Here is a 15,354-nt window from a genome sequence, read left to right on the forward strand (position 1 = left end):
CACAAGAAAGGCACCCGGGGTGGATGGGATCTATCCAGTTATATTAAAGGAGGCAGCAAAGGAAGTAAGCAAACCCTTAGCCATAATTATGAGAGCTTCCTTGGACTCAGGGGAGGTACCCATAGACTGGAAATGTGCAAATGTGACCCCAATTCACAAAGGAGGATCAAAGGCTGACACAAGTAATTATAGACCTGTGAGCTTAACTTCTGTTCCAGGAAAATTAATGGAGGCACTGGTTAAAGAAGCACTGCAGGATCATTTAGACAAGACTTCAGTTATAGCTCAGACACAGCATGGTTTTGTTAAGGGGAAGTCTTGCCTGACCAACTTGATTGGATACTATGATGCAGTCACAAAAGAACTGGATGCAGGGAATAACTTTGATATTATATACTTGTATCTTAGAAAGGTTTTTGATACTGTTGCACATGGAAGACTGCTACACAAATTGGAGCAGTGTGACATTGGAGGCAAATTGCTGCTATGGATAAAGGGGTGGTTGAGGGGGAGAAGACAGAGAGTGGTAATCAATGGACACTGCTCATCGTGGACTAATGTTATTAGTGGAGTCCCTCAGGGCTCAGTGTTGGGTCTATTATTGTTTTCTGTATTTATAAATGATATTGATGATGGTATATCAAGCTTAATGTCCAAGTTTGCAGACGATACAAAGGTTGGCAGGGGTTGTCAAGGACACTACTGACACTATGCTGCTGCAACAGGATCTGGAAAGGTTGAGCAGATGGGCTGAGAGGTGGCAAATGAAGTTTAACATTGACAAATGTAAAGTACTACACATGGGAAACAGCAACCCCAGAGCAAGGTATCAACTCTGTGGTACTACACTGACAGTGGTAGAGAATGAAAGGGACTTGGGGGTGGTTGTGCAGGCAGATATGAAGTTCTCTGAGCAGTGCAGACGGGCTGCAAGAGTAGCTCATGGAGTATTGTTAATGATATACAGGAATTTTTCCAGCAGGGATAAAGAGGTGATTATTCCATTGTATAAGGCAATGGTCAGGCCACACCTAGAGTACTGTATACAGGTCTGGAGGCCTCATTTCAAGAAGGATGTAGAGCTGCTGGAACGAGTACAGAGAAGGGCAACAAGATTAGTGAATGGAACAAAGGGGTGCTCTTACGAAGAAAGGCTTAAGTTTTGCAAATTACAGTGTCTGGAGACTAGGCACCAGCGAGGTGATCTGATAGAGGTGTATAAAGCCTTGAATGGTTTAAGCATGCTCAATGCTGATGGGATTCTTCCTCTAGCTCAGAAAAATCACCTGAGAGGGCATAAATTCAAATTGAGGAAAGACAGATGTAGGATAGACGTGCGGAAATTTGCCTTTAGCCAGCGGGTGGTTGGTTGGTGGAACAGACTTCCATCCCTTGTGGTGGAGGTTGATAGCCTAAATAAGTTTAAGGCTCAGCTGGACAGGTATTTTGAACGAACAGAGGGGTGAAGTGGAAGTGGGTTTTTTTTTTTTTTTTTTTTTGGCTGATGCTGCATAAGCTTGCTTTCTTGCATCAAATGCCTCTACTAATGCTAATGCTAAAGTGTATTTGCCCTCACTCTGCAATCTGCCCAATTAATAGATGCCATATAGTGTCTTAAACTGCCAAACCCCACTCTTCTGAAATTAAAACCCATGCCTTTACCTTTAAATACTGCAACATCTTTCTTCATTTTCCAGCTGAAAACTCTGTATTCACTACCTGTCAATGGTTCTTGTATTTTAAGCCCTATGATGTCATCTAATTTGTGAGTAATGATGAGGTCAAGTATATTATATTCTCGCCCCTAGTATTATCTAGGGGTGAGATGTCTTCTATCTAGGACATGCTGGTACAAATAATAATCGTCTAATTTATTTAGAAAATTTTTATCCAAGGTGAGTTTTCTTCCCACTTACTCCAATCAGTCTGGGGCAGATTGAAGTCACCCATAATAAGACATTTGCACTTGCTTCCCCATTCCATTTGCATGTAAAGATTCTTGTCACATTCTTCACAACCTTCTGGTCTGTAGATTATTCCCACTCTTATTATACTTTTGCTGCCATCTAACTCACACCACACAGATGTTATGTTGGCACATGTAACTTCAGACTCAGCGAAAGGTCTTTTTGTGCTCAGGCTGTGACTGTAGACATTTTATTTCTGATACTCTGTACATTGGTGCTTCCGTAGCCAGGTGGGCAGGAGCAGCAGCAGTGCGTAGCACATGCTTCTTGATTAGACCAGGGTTCGAGCCCATGGGCCACCAAATACGGAGGATGCGGAAAGGTCAGGGAATGACCACTGCATATCCCCAGAGCGATATGACCTTAGTTGCTAATGCTCCTAAAAACCCAAACAACAACTCTGTACTTTGATAGAACACTACAGAGTGATTTATGCTTATCTCATCTGCAGTGATTTTTTCTGTTCAGGCTGATGATTACTTTGCTGAATGGACCTTCCTTAATTTTAATCTTTGTCGCTTAGGCCTGCTATTGCTCTCTCTCTCCTTTTTGAAATGATATCCTTAAAAATGTATACATTTGTGCCATGATTGAAACCACTCAGTCATTATCACCTTGATGATCATTCATAGAAGCACTCCTGGAAGTTATTACTTGATAAGTCTTGAACAGTGGGTGTGCACCTGTTGCACGAGATTGATATGCTACTGCTTAGCTGATGGAGTGTGGTTCTCCTGTCTTCATCTGTAATCTTCTGGGGCTTTGCAATTGCTATGGAGTGGTGGAAATTGATACTCTGAATCATCAGACACAGATTCTTGACTATCTTTAAGTGCCTGTGTCACTTGAAAATTGCAGTTTGTTTCAAATGCTTATCTCTGTAAATATCTGACATTTTTCTCACGGTTTTTGTTGCACTCATACTACGTGAAACACAAATGTTGCTATGTCAAAATTTTGCTTGTTCTTCAAATATTTCATTATATAGGTCACAAAAAATTCATACTTACAGCATGTAACTTAAAATCATTTTGCAACTACCAGACAACATGTCAGAACTTGCATGTTAACATATTCTTGGATATATATACACTGAGCGGACAGAAATCATGGGATATCTACCTAGTAATGGGTAGGCCCACCTTTTGCCCGGATAAGGGCAGTCACACAGCGAGGCATTGAGTCCACCAGTTCACAAAAAGCATTCCACAGGTTTTTCTATCCATGCTTGCTTCCACAGGTGCTTCCATCCATCCTGGGTGGAGGATCCAAAACTCGAACGGACCTTTCCACAGCATCCCAAAGATTCCTCCACAGGGTTCATGTGCAGTGAACAGGGAGGCCATTCCATGGTGGTAAAATCTGTGGAATGCTCTTTGAACCCTGTTCTAGTTACCACAGCTCTGTGGGGAGGTGCATTGTTCTGCTGGAAGAGTCCATTGCCCTGTAGGTGCACAATAACCATGAAGGGATGCTGGGCCTTTGCATCATTGCAAAGGCCCAGATGGTCTGCAAGGATGGACACATAACCTGGACCATTCATAGATGCATCTAGATGTACCAGAGGTCCCAACGTGTGCCAGTTTAACACGCCCCAAACCATTATGGACCATCCACCTGCCTGAACAGTTCCTTGTTGACATGGCTGGTGCATAGCTTCGTTTAGTTTCTGCCAGATACACACCCTCCTGTCCGCTCAAAATAACTGGAAGTGGGATGCATTTGGCCAAGAGACCCATCTCCAATTATGCAAGGTCTAATGCCGATCTTCTTTTGCTCAGTTGAGGCGTAGAGTCCTGTGTTGTGGTGTTAGCAGTGGGACTCTGGTGGGTCGGTGACTCCCATAACCTATTGCGGCTAATGATTGCCTGATGGTCTTGGTGGAGATGTTTTTGGCACCTCCCTCGTTGAAGTCGGTGGTGATTTGTGCCACTGTTGCTCTCAGGTTGGCCGAAACAATGTGAGACAGATGTCAACAGCCACGTTGATCCACCATCTTTCTCCGCCCACAGTGCCGTCCACGATTAGATGTTATTCTGGAAATGCTGTATTCCCAATACACTCTTGATACTGTCGAATGGTTATAGTGCAATTTCTGTACCACCTCCACGATAGAGTGATCCATGTGTTGGGCACCCAACATCATCCCTCTTTCAAAGTCCGTTAACTCATGACGTTTATCCACAATGACATCGAATTACCATCTACATGGATGCAGTGTACCGATATACCTGCCAAGCAGTGGGTTCATTCACTAGCTAGAGGGGGACAGTGTCACGTTGCCCAGGAACCAGGTATCCCATGAATTCTGTCCTTTCAGTGTACTCTACTGCAGTTTACTGACAGTTCATCAAAACCTTAGTGATTACAAGGTGGCATTGCCGTTCTCTACATTAAATGATCAGCCTTTGTACATTTTGTACGTGACTGGCTGGGATGCCAGAAATAGTCATTAAGGTGGGTTTGAATAAACTGACATAATGAGCTATGAGCAGTAGACAGCTGTAAGCTTCACTTGCATTTTTGACTTAGGGTACTGTCATCCATTGTTTTCTGATCACGTTTAGGATTTATCAGTAATGCGTAAAAATTGGAGTGATCTAGTTAGATTCATTCCAGTGTTTTGTAGTCAGTGTGATCATTTCATGAATGACTGTCCTAAATTATATATACAGTGGTACCTCGATATACGAGTGCCCTAATATATGAGTGTTTTGAGATACGAGCCGCCGAGCGAGCGATATTTTGCTTTGAGATGAGAGCAAGATTTGAGATACGAGGAATCGCACACTACACTGCTGCACACGACCCCAACATGCGGGGCGCATGTTGGGGTCGTGTGCAGCGTCTAACAGTTTCTCCCACCTCAGACTAGACCTCAGTCTGTGTGCTTGTTTCCCTCGTTTTCGTAGCATTTTTGATAAGTTGGGTTCGCATTTTTTGCTTTTTGTACATTTACAAAACATTATCAAATTTATTTTTATAACCATGGGTCCGAATAAGAAGATGATGTCTATTGAATTAAAGCGTGAAATCATAGAAAAACATGAGCAAGGTGTGCAAGTAATTGACTTGGCGAGGATGTACGGGCGTAGCACATCAGTGATATGTACTGTGCTTAAACAGAAGAAGTTGATAAAGGGTATAACGCCAGCCAAGGGCGTTACAATAATTTCTAAGCTCCGGACCTCTCTCCATGAGAAAATGGAGAAACTACTGATGGTGTGGGTGACAGAGAAGCAGCTTCAAGGAGGATTCTTAACACAAAGTATCATATGTGAGAAGGCACGAGCGATTTACGGTGATTTGCTGAAGCAGATCCCACACTTCCACAAACGAGGAATCGGAAGACTCGTTTAAAGCCAGTCGGGGCTGGTTTGACAATTTTAGGAAAAGGACCGGCATTCACTCCGTCGTCAGGCATGGTGAGGCAGCAAGTTCGGATGTGAAGGCAGCTGTGGTTTACATCAAAACGTTTTCCGAACTGATAGAAGCCAAAGGATACATCCCTCAGCAAGTCTTCAACTGTGTCGAGACGGGGCTTTTCTGGAAAAGGATGCCGAATAGGACTTACATAACGGCAGAGGAGAAGACGATGCCAGGTCACAAACCCATGAAGGATAGATTAACTCTAGCACTTTGCGCCAATGCGAGTGGCGACTGCAAAATCAAGCCTCTGCTAGTATACCATTCGGAAAATCCCAGAGCCTTTAAGTCACATAAGATTTTAAAAGAAAAACTACAAGTTATGTGGAGGTCAAATCCGAAGGCGTGGGTCACCAGGAAATTCTTTGTGGAGTGGATAAACCTGGTGTTTGGCCCTTCTGTTAAAAAATATCTACAGGAAAACAACCTACCTATGCAAGTCCTTCTCGTCCTCGACAATGCCCCTGCTCACCCAACAAATCTCGAAGATGATTTACTCGAAGAGTTCAAGTTTATAAAGGTTCTCTACCTACCACCCAACACCACTCCTATCCTACAGCCCATGGATCAGCAGGTGATTTCTAATTTTAAGAAGTTGTACACCAAGCACATTTTTCGGCGCTGCTTTGAAGTGACGGAGAACACAAACCTTACCCTTCGAGAGTTCTGGAAGGACCACTTTAACATCGTGATATGCCTAAGAATTATTGATCAGGCCTGGCTGGGTGTTACAACGACGACCTTAATATCTGCATGGAAGAAGCTGTGGCCTGAGGCTGTAGCTGAAAGGGCTTTTGAAGGATTGGAACCCGAAGTGTCAGTGGTAGAGGAGATTGTTTCTCTGGGAAAATCCATGGGTCTGGAGGTGGATGAGAGAGATGTGAACGAACTTGTCGAGGAACAGACTCAGGAGTTGACAACCGAGGAGTTACATGATCTACATTCGCAGCAGCATATGGTGGTTCAACGAAAAATTAGTTTTGAAGAGGAGTCAGAGATGGAGAAGGTTATCTCTACAAGAAATATAAAGGAGATCTTGGGAATGTGGGAGAAAGTTGTAGAGTTCGTGGATAAAAATCACCCCGAAAAAGTTGCAACTGGTCGTGCATCGGAGTTGTTCAACGAAACTTGCCTAACACATTTCCGCAATATCCTGAAAGGGAGGAAGAAACAAACCTCCTTGGACAGTTTTTTTTAAACGATCTGCAGGTGAAAATGAGCAAAGCGTGACAAAAAAAGCGAAGACCAATGACGAAAATTATACGCTTCCGTAAGCACTTCACCTTTTCTTTTATTATGTTTCTATAGAATATTGTATTTGTTATTTATAAATAAATGTTTCTTCTTGTAAATACATTTTTCTTATTCAAAAACACTTAACAAAAACAACTGAGGTGGTTTTTTGGGAGCTGGAATGGATTAATGGCATTTCAATTAATTTCAATGGGGAAAATTGTTTTGAGATACGAGCAATTTGACATATGAGCAAGGTTACGGAACGAATTAAACTCGTATGTCGAGGTACCACTGTATATGTATATATATAATTGTAACAGCACTATATATACATTTTTAAATTCCATAAATAGAATATTGCATATGGTTCCATTGCCTGATGACTGTCTATCCAATTTAATCATTGATCATTTATGAGTTATAATAGGACAGAAGTGGGGGGAAGAGTATGTTAGGCATTTTACCTTATTATTATTGCCTATTAGAATTAATAGCATGTTACATTTGGATGGCTTGTATATATATATAGTTGGTCATATCACTGGCTGTTATATAAGTTATATTTTATAACTGTAGAAACATTGTACCCATGCACAGATTTTAAACTTTCTTTAAACATAATTTGACCTTAACACATTTTAACAATTACAGTTGTTAAAATGTGTAACAATTTTGTCTGTTTTGCTTAGTTTTCATATTTTAATGTTCATTATCGATTATAATTTATTTGGCATAAATATTACCAGAATTACTCTGGCATCTAGGATACTGTCTGTTGCTGCAGAAAATTCCCACTCCTGAAAATGGATAAATTTTGACTTTTTTTTTACTTAATTATCGTACTAAACTCTATGTATAGAATGTCGTATACTATACACTGTGTGAATGCTCTACACCTTTTTTTTTTTTTCTCTTCTCTTTGGAAGATTATTTATTTTTAAGTTTTGTTGTCAAGGCATACATTTGTATTGTGAAGCTTAGACACAGGAATTATCTCTTCCTATCCCAAATGTGAAGTCAATTTCTAATATAGATTCATTTGCTTTATTCTAGGTTCTTCATGATATAGGGAAACGTACTTATGAAAAGATCCTAAACATAATTCACAACAGCCAGAATGGTTGTGTTATATTTTTAAATGAAATGCATCAGGACATCAATATAAACAGAAATTCAGAAATGCTGTATTATGAGTGGTTTGATATGTAAGTTTACTTTGTTTTTTGATAATTAGTTATAGTGCTTATTTCAAATTGTATTAATGTAAAAATTTGTTGACAGTTTTTAATAAATAGTTCAGTTATTTTTTTTTAAATACAGGAACTCCCTGACTTAAGTAATACTTGACTTACGGAAATTCGACTTGACATAAGTTTTAGCTAGCCGGTGCAAACTTAAAAAATTCGTGGAAACGTATTTTGCATCCCGTAGGAATAAATGTAGGTATCGTGAAAATATCGTAATGTGAACCCAATAACACGTTTTTTTTTTTTTTTTTTTTTTTTGTAATTTGTTCCAAGTCCTTTGAAGTTGAAAATTTCGCTATATTACTAAACTGTTTACTCGTATCTCTCTAAAAGGTCATATTTATAACTGAAATTACACTACGCTTTCATCGTTATCATATGTTCCTGTATAAGAATCAATTTTGAACGCCTTTGTGATATTTTCCAAAAGCATGTCTGGAGGTCACGACCAAAAAATAATAAAAACAATTTGCACTTTCCGGTTTCTTGGGCTTTTCTGCTAGTGCATCTAATTATAAATGGGTAGTAAACTTGACCTTATTGCATTTGCGATAATACTGATAACTGCAATTGTGTGGGTTTTTATGCTGTTATGGTGAAATGTGTTCCCCTTCACTGAAACCTTCAATCATATAAAAAACAAATTTTCAGGAACTTCTCTTCATTCCTATTTACGTATTACGATGATGAAGGGAAAGCGGCCAACGAAAAGTGTAAGTGTTAGCAGTGCCAGGAAACGAAACAAAATTGATTTAGAAATGAAAATGATTAAGAAGTATGAAGCAGGACAAAGTTTGTCATCTATTGCAAGGGAATTCGGTCTCACTACTTCAACAGTGAATACTATTTTAAAGGACAATGTGCTATACGAGCACTGTCAAAGGATCAATGCATTTAAGATCAGCAGTGATCACAAAACAGCATTCAGGTTCTATATCAAAGGTGGAACCAGCTGTTAATAATATGGATGGAAACTTGGATTCAGAAGCGAATATCCCTGAGTCTAATGACCATTCAAACAAAAGAAACAAGTATTTATAAAGATATTAAGGCTAAGTATGGCGAACCCCAACCCAAGTTCATGGCAAGCAACGGGTGGTTTAATAGGTTCAAGCATTGCACTGGTTTCCACAACGTTAAAGTATGCAGTGAAGTCGCCAGTGCCGATTCTGCAGCTGCAGAGAAATTTTGTGATGCATTGGAAAAAATTATTGATGAAGGCGGCTATTCAATGCAGCAAATTTTTAACGTTGTCGAGACTTCTCTCTATTGGAAAAAAATGCTGGATCAAACATACATTGTCAAAGAGGAAAATACAATGCCAAGTTTCAAGGTGTCAAAAGATAGGGCCACGTTCTTGCTTGGGGCTAATGCAGCGGGAGATTACAGATTAAAACCACTGCTTGTGTACCATTCTGGAAATCTTTGTGCATTTAAAGGCATCAATAAAGCCACCCTACCTGTGCATTTCCGATCGAACCAGAGAGCATGGATAACAATATTTCTCTTTGAGGATTGGTTTAAATGCTGCTTCATTCCCAAAATCGAAAAATATTGTAAAGGTAATGATGTTCCTTTCAAGATTTTGCTCCTCTTTTTAGATAATGCTCCTGGACATTCTATGCATCTAGATGATTTCAATTCGAATGTGAGAGTCATATTTCTACCACCAAACACGACTTCACTCATCCAACCTATGAATAGGGGTGTTATTTCGAATTTAAAAGCATACTATTTACGCATAACATTTACTCAGGCATTGTCTGCAGTAGACGAGAAAAATTTTACGTTAAGAGACTTTTGGAAATCTTACAATATTTATCCCTCTGTATAAGGCAATGGTCAGGCTACGCCTTGAGTACTGCGTACAGGTCTGGAGGCCTCATTTTAGGAAGGATGTAGATTTACTTGAGCGTGTTCAGAGAAGGGCAACAAGATTGGTGAGGGGAATGAAGGGATCCTCTTACCAAGAGAGGCTTAAGTTCTGCAAATTGCAGTGGCTGGAGACTAGGCACCTGCGCGGTGATCTGATTGAGGTATATAAGGCCTTGAATGGGTTGAGCACCCTGAATTCTGATGGGATCCTTCCACTTGTTCAGATTACGAACTTAAGGGGGCATAAATTCAAATTAAGAAAACACAGATGTAGAATAGATGTGTGGAAATTTGCCTTTAGCCAGCGCGTGGTTAATTGCTGGAACAAACTTCCATCTGTCGTTGTGGAAGTTGATAGGTTGAATAAATTTAAGGAGGAACTGGACAGGCATTTGGAGGGAATGGTGTGATTTTTTTTTTTTTTTTTGGCTGATGCTGCATAAGCTCATACATTTGCTTTCTTGCATCACATGCTGCTACTACTACTACTACTACTACTACTACTATAAGGCCTGAGCAGAAATACTAAAAGTTGTTTAAATGGCACATGAAAGAAAATATGCCCGTGGCACATGGAAGGATTTGAAAAAGACAAATCATATGAGGAGGTTACAGTTAAGATTGTAAATGCTGCAGAGCTACTTCAGTTGGAGTTTGATGCCAAAGATGTGGAGGAGTTAGAGGAAGAAGAGAAGGAATTATCTAACAGAGAGAGTTGGGTACCTGACAGGTGCCCAACTTTATTTGGGCACCTGTCTTAATTTCAATTGCCATTGATTTTGTTACACTTTGGGGTGCCGCTGCTACCTGATTAACAAATGCAAATGCTAAATAGGAAGTATTTAGGGAAGTAATCTAGATGTTACTAAGTTTTTTATACCAACCAAGGGATATTTTTCATGGTTTAGACCTAAATGGATATGATAGCAGGCTGCTAGTCTCATTGATGAACTGATGGAGGGAGAAGAACAAGTTAGGTAATATTTCTTAAGTTAATTAAATTGTTTTTCCTTTTCCCATGATTAATAGAAGTCAAAAGTAAATTTAGTTATCTTCTTATCAATTAATTACTAAGATTGTAAATTTATAAGATGCTTAATAAAACTCTGTAGTTTTACATTCTTTGAACTTTGCCATTCAGTTTAATTACAACTGTATAATATTTATTATACTTCTCCCATATACTTTTTTTTTAAGTCTCTCTTTCCACAAACAACACCATTTTCATGAATCTTATATAATAATATACACTGATGAGCCAAAACATTAGGACCACCTACCTAATGTGATGTTGGTTCTCCAAGTGCAGCCAAAACAACTCATACCCAGCGAGGCATGGGCACTACAAGATTCCTAAATCTGTCTTGTGGTATCTGGTACCAACACGTAACTAGCAGATCCTTTAACTCCTGTATGGTCTGTGATTGAGACGCCGCAGATCGGAGTTGCTGTTCCAACACAAATCACAGATGCTTGATGGGATTGATGTCTGTGGAATTTGAAAGCCAGGGCAATACCTGGAAGTCTTCTCATGTTCCGCAAACCAGTCTCGAACAATTCGGGCAGTGTGGCATGGCACATTATCCTGCTGAAAGACGGCACCGCCAGAGGGGAAGACCGTTGTGATGAAAGGGTGTACTTGGGCAGCAATGATGTTTAGGTAGGTGGTAGATATCAGAGTGCCTGGCACATGGATGACTGGACCCATGGTATCCCAGCAGAACATTGCCCAAAGCTTGACACCGCCGCCATTGGCTTGTTTTCGTCCCACGGTGCATCCAGGCGCCATCACTTCCCCAGGTAAATGACTCACATGTACCCGGTTGTACACATGGTGCAACAGGAAATGTGAATCATTGGACCAGACAACCTTCTTCCAATCACTCAAGGTCCAGTTTCGATGCTCGCGTGCCCATTGTAGGTGCTGTGGCCGGTGAACCATGGTTAGCATTGGCACTCGGAGTGGCCTGCAGCTACACAGCCCCATTTTCAGCAGGGTTCGACGTGCTGTGTGTTGTGACACATTACCCCCGTCACCAGCATTCCAATTACTGGCGAGTTGCGCCACAGTCACCCTTCTGTTGCCATGTACCATTCAGGAGAGCCTTCGCTCACCTCTAGCATCAATAAGCTATTGTCGTCCAACGCCTCACCCTTGTTTCGTGGATTCCCCTTCCTCGAACCACTTTCAGTATGTACTAACCACGACTGCATCCCACCAGCTGTGCTGTTTCAGAGATGCTCTGATCCAGTCATCTGGCCATTATAATTTGGCCTTTTTCAAACTCACTCAAGTCCACTGCCTTTCCCATCTGAAGAACAAGAGTAACACTGATTAATGGAACACAGTATCAATTGTTTTTTACTTCTGTGTCCCGTCCCGCACACGTGCCGTTGTTCAGCTGCAGTTGCTTCAATTTGCATAACGATTTGCTGGTCATAATGTTTTGGCTCATCGGTATACAAGAAGCATAAACAGACTGTCTAAAAATAATAATACTACTTTGAAGCAATGTTTAACTATGAATTTCTTTTTACCATACAAACTGTATGAAAAAAATAATAATAATTAACTGCCAGATTTCAATCCTCATTGAAAAAAATTTGTAAAAAGTGTGTTTTTTTTTTTTTTTATATTTATAACTTTAAAGTTTGCTTTTTATGACTTAAAAATTAAATATAAAATAGTAAAATAAATAAACAGTAAAATAATAAGTATTGCATATAATATAAAAGATTATAAAGTGTCTTGATGAAAATTTTTGTCTCATTTTAACTTCCACCAACTTTTTAACAGTGTTATTCAAATTTAAATTATTTGTGTAGCAATTTTTAGTAGTCATTAGCAACTTTTCTATTTTGTTTTTTCCATGGGTAAAGTCCTGAATATAAAATTTCATGAAATTTTATATTTGGTTCTTTTAGAAAGATTTTTTTATGCCATCTGAAATTTCAAAAAATCATTAATCTGGCAATTATTATTATTATTTTTTTTTTCATACATATTACATAGGCCTTTTCTTGGAATGGGCCACAATTCATTGAAAATGCATTGTGGGCCATTTGCAAGTGTGGCTCCAAAAGTTACTGGAATCAATATCTGCCTCCTTCCCCCACCAATCAGGGTACAATGTTTTTTCCAACTATGTAAAGACATCTTATGCTGATTACTTTTAATAAAAAGTTAAACAATTTTAAATTTATAAAATTTAATATAGGTTAATGAATAAATGACATTTTTATAGAATGTATACCGCTTCTTACCTGCACTAAATGAAAACTAAAAGGTAATAAATATGAGCAGGTAAATATGGCTCATGTCATGCTGAAACACAGTTCATAATTTCTCGTGATAAAAATAGAATTGTATTGAAGCTGTATGTCAGTCATTCCAAACTACTTTTTTTTTTTTGATGCCGGCATACTATGCATGTTGCAGAAATGATTTCAATTTTTACTCAGAATTCTTCAAATTGTACTTTTAAATGTTTTTCACCAACCTTATGTGGAATTAAAACAAAATGAAAACTGGAATCTTGATAACTATGTATTTATAATAAATTATATTTGCCTGTATTTACAATAAATTATATTTAACTTTACAACTAAAACATGTGAAATATACATTTAAAATATATTGGGTTAAGAACAATAAAATACATTAAAATATACTAAATTAAAAGTGATAAAACCATAGCTTTTGAAGTTTCCTGCCTTCTTCTTCAGTGGTATTTTCTTTGTTCTGCGGTGCGTCCTTAAATACCAGCAGGTTCACGGTACTCATCACGTGTTTCATTCCCACATGTTCCGTTCTCCTGTGTTATGGAATCGGAAGTGGCTCGAGAGTGAGTCATATGGAACCGTTAGCTGGTATTTAAAGACGCACCGCAGAACAAAGAAAATACTGCTGAAGAAGAAGGCAGGAACCTTCGAAAGCTATGGTTTAATAGCTTTTAATTTAGTATATTTTAATGTATTTTATTGTTCTTAACCCAGTATATTTTATATGTATATTTCATATATTTTAGTTGTAAAGTTAAATATAATTTATTGTAAATACAGGCAAATATAATTTATTATAAATACATAGTTATCAAGATTCCAGTTTTCGTTTTTGTTGTTTTATTTCTACATAAGGTTGGTGAAAAACATTTAAAACTACAATATTTTACTCAGAATTTTGTAATTATTTGACATCCCATCCTTTTTTGTTCCTTATTGTTAAGCTGATGGTAAAAAAGCAACAGTATAATTTCCTTTGTTTCTGGTCAGAAACATGTAAACGAGAGAGAGAGAGATGCATGTCACCAGGTTTGAGCTTAACTAGGGCCATTTGAAATCGACTAAGTCAATTGATCTTCAGTTATGAAGCATGTGAAGAAATAAATGTGTAAATTCACATATTAATTAATAAATGCATTTTAATCAATTATATTAATATATGTAGTGAAGGGAAATAAGAAAGTGAAAAAAAAATGCTGATGTGTTGCCGAACATGTAAAATGTTGACATAAAATGTTGTGCAGAAGCACTACAGACATTTTTGCAGTGGAGCTTGCAGTGGCTACACAGTGAATGCATTGTTAGCAAGTTACAGACAGCTACAGTGATCTACACACATTTAGCCGGTTTATTTTCATTTCATACTTAGCCAATTTTTGTAACCTAACTATACACAAAAGTGTTATTATATTAAGGTTATGTTAATGAAATTTGCATAAGGAGAAGCCTGCAATTCCGAAGTTCACCGTGTAGCCACCGCATTGTGCTACGGACATTGCTGCAGCGCAGTTTGTGGTGTATATATGTAGAATGCATCAACAATGAGTTAGACTTTGTTGCAGCACAGTTTGTTTTTCTTCTTCTAGTACTTAGCCATTTTATTATTTTTTTATAAAAATAATAATAAATTTTGTCAGTAAGTATCAAGATGAAAAATGTATATGACTATCGTACAGATATTGCATACCTCTTTTTTTTAGCTAATACAAGTAAAAGCAAAAAAAAAACCAGTTTGCATAAAGGGACATTGTTATACCCTCACTGGCCAAAAGATTGGACACCTTTATTTTTAATAGGGTCATCTTTTGCCTGAATTGTAGCACATACACATTGTGGCATGGATTTACTAAGTGGCTGAGAGAATATAGCTCCAGATTTGATCATTCTTCTATCACAGTATTATTTGTCAGCTGCTGTATTGTAGTCAGTAAAGAACTGTAAAGCTGAACTATTCTTTCTAGATTAAACCACACATTTTCAATTGAATTCAAATCTGGAGAATTAGGTTGCCAGGATAGATACTGAAAACCATGGGTATGTTCCTCGAACCATTTAGATAGAATTTTTGTATGGTGGACAGGTGAAAGAATCCATCACAATCTGGGTAAACATGAAGCTTTTCCAGATGAGGTTAGCCCATTATGACTGAAAGATATTCATTGGAGATAACACATCCTTCTAATGGTATGAGCAGACCCAGTCCATAACAACAGAACATACCCCCATACCATGATACCACTTCCAGCTTCTTGACTGGTGGACATGAGTCAGTATGGATGCATGGCTCTATAAGGTTGAGTGACAGCAGAGTGCTTAGGCTC

The 15,354-nt window shown here is 38.5% G+C and overlaps 1 protein-coding gene across 1 annotated transcript in view; it reads left to right on the forward strand.

Annotated features, from left to right (window-relative positions):
* Nucleotides 1-15,354, forward strand: part of LOC150089365 (DIS3-like exonuclease 1) — a 280,186-nt gene that overhangs the window by 23,664 nt on the left and 241,168 nt on the right. Inside the window, exon 3 of the mRNA XM_090389957.1 lies at nt 7,683-7,834. Within this exon, the coding sequence (XP_090246083.1) occupies nt 7,683-7,834 (152 nt within the window). The remainder of the gene's footprint in view (nt 1-7,682; nt 7,835-15,354) is intronic.

Source organism: Mastigoproctus giganteus, chromosome 2 (genome assembly GCF_048544385.1).
Source record: "Mastigoproctus giganteus isolate SK-2022 chromosome 2, ASM4854438v1, whole genome shotgun sequence".
Taxonomy (NCBI): Eukaryota; Metazoa; Arthropoda; class Arachnida; order Uropygi; family Thelyphonidae; genus Mastigoproctus; species Mastigoproctus giganteus.